Here is a 4,260-nt window from a genome sequence, read left to right on the forward strand (position 1 = left end):
TGAGGCCGCTATTAGTGAGTGGTTTCAACGCTTCAAGAACAGTGATTTTGACGTCCAAGGTCATGCTCTGTATTTGGTGGCATCAGCTCGGCGTAGTGTATTATGAACTGTTAAAACCGACTGAAACAATCACAGACGATCGGTATCGAATGCAATTGATGCGTTTGAGCCGAGCATTGAAAGACAAACGGCCGCAATACAACGAGAGACACGATAAAGTGAGTAAAGATTTTGCAGCATGACAATGCTCGACCCCATGTTGCGAAAGTGGTCAAGACATACTGGAAACGTTGAAATGGGAAATCCTACCCCACCCGCCATATTCTCCAGACGTTGCTCCTTCTGACTATCACTTGTTTCGATCAATGGCACACGGCCTGGCTGACCAGCACTTCCGGTCTTATGAAGAAGTAAAAAATTGGATCGATTTGTGGATAACCTCAAAAGATGACCAGTTTTTTCGACGCGGGATTCGTCCGCTACCCGAAAAATGGGAGAAAGTAGTGGCCAGCGATGGACAATACTTTGAATCATAAATGTATAACCAGTTTTTTACAATAAAGCCTCGAATTTTGGAAAAAATTCGGCGGAAGCAAAGTTGTACACCTAATATATATATATATATATATATAAATACACATACATATATATATATATATATATATATGTGTGTGTGTATGTACATATATATAGTATATGTATGTATGTATATATATATATATATATTTGAAGAGCAGACTTCTAAAATGCGTCGTTTCGTTCAAAATTTGTAATTTTCAAAAAACGAGAAAGAAACTACGCACACATGAAAACTATGCACTTTTAGAAAATAACAATATATCAATCAGTATGATGTGAAATATTAATCAAAATTGCTAAACAATTGTTAAAAGAGTTAAACAAATGCATTTTGTTTGTTTCTAATTGTCATCTAGTTTGTCTCTGGTATAAAAAACATAATATACTTTAAAATATCTATGTTTTTTCAGCATATAAATTAACGATGAAAAAATGCTTTTTTTCATTTTGAATATCTCAGAGTAATTTATAATATGAGTCTTTTCGACACTGAACACTCCGCTAAAAAAATGAAATTTTAGACAAAACATATTTTGAAAGTCTGCTCATATGTATAACTATGTATAAATATAATAAAGATACACACACACACACACACACAAATTTCTTTATATTACAGGTATTCGTACACTTTTATTGGAATCCGAAGAACATGAATGCCCAGATTGCAATGAGAAAGATGTCTCCCCAGAAACTCTCATACCAAATCGATTTTTACGTAATGCAGTAATGAATTTTAAAAATGAAACTGGTTATGCCAAAAGACAAACGTATCGGCCTCCTGCTCAAAATGCTGGACAAACCACTACATCAACAGATCAGTCGAAAATTGAAATACAGCAAGTTGCAAGTCATGTATCTTCTCAGGCTAAAACTGTTCAATCACCCATTGCTCCTAATGCACCATCGCAAGAATCTGTAGAACTGTTATCCACTAATCTTGAATCTCCGCAACACTTATCAACCAACCTCTCTGGTTCACAGCCATCAATCAGTAAGTGTTTTTGGTTAACTGATATTATCAGTTTGATGTATGTATATTTAAAATAATAATAAATAGATCCACACTCTGTAATACAGTAATAGTATTTATACTATATATATAGAGTTGTACGCGTTATCTCAAAAAGTAACGTGTTACCGTTATCGTTTTTTGAAAAAAGTAACTCGTTACCAATTTTAAAAAGTAACGCGTTACTATTATCGTTACTTGAAAAGAAACGATTCGTTCCTTTTTAATTACTTTTTATCGTAATTATTTACAATAATCTCTCCCCCCCCCCCCTCCAATCTCAAATCTTAATAAAAATATACTTATTCGATGTGTTTTCATTCAAAACAAAAGAAACGGCAAAAAAAACGCGGCGGCCTTGTGAATCAAGTTATTAAGCGTTAAAGTTGGAGACTTTAGAAATGAAGATATCTATCATCCAGATTCAATACAGCTCTACATTGTTAGAAATTTTCTTAAATTTTATTAACTTTTAAATTATACAATTTGAATTTAATTTCATGACATTACATTAAATTTAATATATTTACAACTAAAAAGTATATTTGTACATGTATATAAAATTTATTTTTCATAAATTTAATGTACATGTTCATTTCATTTAAGTAACTACTGTAATTTAATTTTCAGTTAAATCATTCATTACTTTTAATTTCCACAAGCTTTTTGTTTATAACCACAAGCTTCATTTACACATAAAAGAAATATTTACATTTCTAACAGTGTATGTATATGTTCTGCACTAATTACACAAATTCACTGCTTTAAAAACACAAATTCAATACTTCAAAACACAAATTGACTGCTTTAAAAACACAAATACTCTGCTAAAGAATTTATGTGCTTAAAATAGTGAATTTGTGTTTTGAAGTAGTAAAATTGTTTTTTGCATAGTGCTATATTGAATCAAGATGACTGATATCTTAATCTCCAACTTTAACGCTTATTAACTCTTTCATTCATTGCCGCATTTTTTATCAGATTCTTTCTCGTTTTGAGTGAAAACACGTCGAATAATGTATTTTAATTAAAATTTGAAGTGGGGGAAGGAGGTATTTTAAATAATTATCTTTTTTTTTAATAATGCTAAACTAAATTAATAGATTTTAAAATTACATTAGCTAATAATTAATTTAATATTAAATGTAAAATAAATATTCAAATTTGAAAGTCTCTACTAACTAGTTTGCATATAGAGCAAGTTTTTCTCTATATTAAACTTATCTATAGTTTTATTAATTCTTTATTTTCCTAATATCGTTATTTTAATGTACTCATTTTTAAGCATTTAGATTAAACATAATATATAGATTAAACATTGTTTTTAAATGTTAATGTTCCCTGGAAATAAATCGGTGAAATCAATAAACCTATTTCAGTATAATTCATAATGAAATGAGTCAATTGAGATTTTCAGTGATTTTCAGCGATTTCAGCGATTTATTTCAAGATTACTATTATCTGTATTCAATATTTATTATCCATAAATTACCAAAAATTTACAGTATATACATAAATGTAATGTGAATTATATATTTTCAATAAATAACAAGAAGAAATACAAGCCAGATTTTTATTTTTATTTCAAATTCTTAGAACATAACTTCGACCTCATTATTATATAAATTATACAACAATAATACAACAATAATACAACAATATAAGTAATTTTTGATTGAACTGGTTTCAATTTTAACTCTGATCGCATTTGCTTCTTGTGAATTAATTTGACTCATTGTTTCAACTACTAGTTTATATTCTTGTTAAACATTTGCATTTGAGAATGTGTGCTGATACATTTTTTATTGAATGATTCAACATAATTTAAATAATTTTATCCATATGGACTAATTGCGATCAATATAATGAAAGAATGTAATTGAGAATATTAGACTGAAAGCATTATTGCGATAGAAGATAGATTTGAAGGAATACTATCAACACTACGTAACTATAATCTGTAGAAATTGTATTTAATCGTTTTATTAATTTTGTTAAATTTGCGTTCTCTAACATGTATACAGGATGACCTAATAATAAGATGAAACGTACGTTCTAAGAATTTGAAGTACATAAAAATCTGGCTTGTAGCCCCTTTTTGTTATTTATTGTTTATTATTATTGAGCCATTATAGGAATTATAGGAATTATTATTTTTATTATATATTTTCAATATTGGCGGTGTCTATTAGAACACTGTATAAAATATTAAATATTTTTTAAGAAATTAAGAATAAATTATAAAATAAGAAAATAACAGGGAACTAAAGTGACGGTAAAAGTAACGGCTAAATTCGTTACCGTTACTATAAAAATGTAACGATAGTACTGAAAAAAGTAATGAAAACGGTAACAGCGTTACAAGTAATGCGTTACTCCAATCCTACACACACACACACACACACACACACACACACACACACACACACACACACACACACACACACACACATATATATATAAATGAAAATGGTTACATCTTGTATAAAGTTCATATTCGATAATTATACAATCTTATAACTTAAAATCATATGTGACAGCATGCAGTTGTCATTTTTTGCTAATTGTATTTAGTTGTCATTTTTTGCTAATTGTATTTAGTTTATATATATATATATATATATATGTATGTATGTATATATAATTACACTGCAGTTTTTTATAATAAA

General features: G+C 28.6%; 1 protein-coding gene across 5 annotated transcripts in view; it reads left to right on the top strand.

Moving 5' to 3' along the window:
* The window catches only part of LOC108691633 (E3 ubiquitin-protein ligase RBBP6), a 30,673-nt gene that overhangs the window by 8,098 nt on the left and 18,315 nt on the right, over positions 1 to 4,260 (top strand). For all 5 annotated transcript variants that reach the window (XM_018199474.1, XM_018199475.1, XM_018199473.1 and 2 more), the window contains one exon: positions 1,199 to 1,573. In XM_018199474.1, the coding sequence (XP_018054963.1) occupies positions 1,199 to 1,573 (375 nt within the window). The remainder of the gene's footprint in view (positions 1 to 1,198; positions 1,574 to 4,260) is intronic.

This window comes from Atta colombica, unplaced genomic scaffold, assembly GCF_001594045.1.
Source record: "Atta colombica isolate Treedump-2 unplaced genomic scaffold, Acol1.0 scaffold48, whole genome shotgun sequence".
Lineage (NCBI taxonomy): Eukaryota > Metazoa > Arthropoda > Insecta > Hymenoptera > Formicidae > Atta > Atta colombica.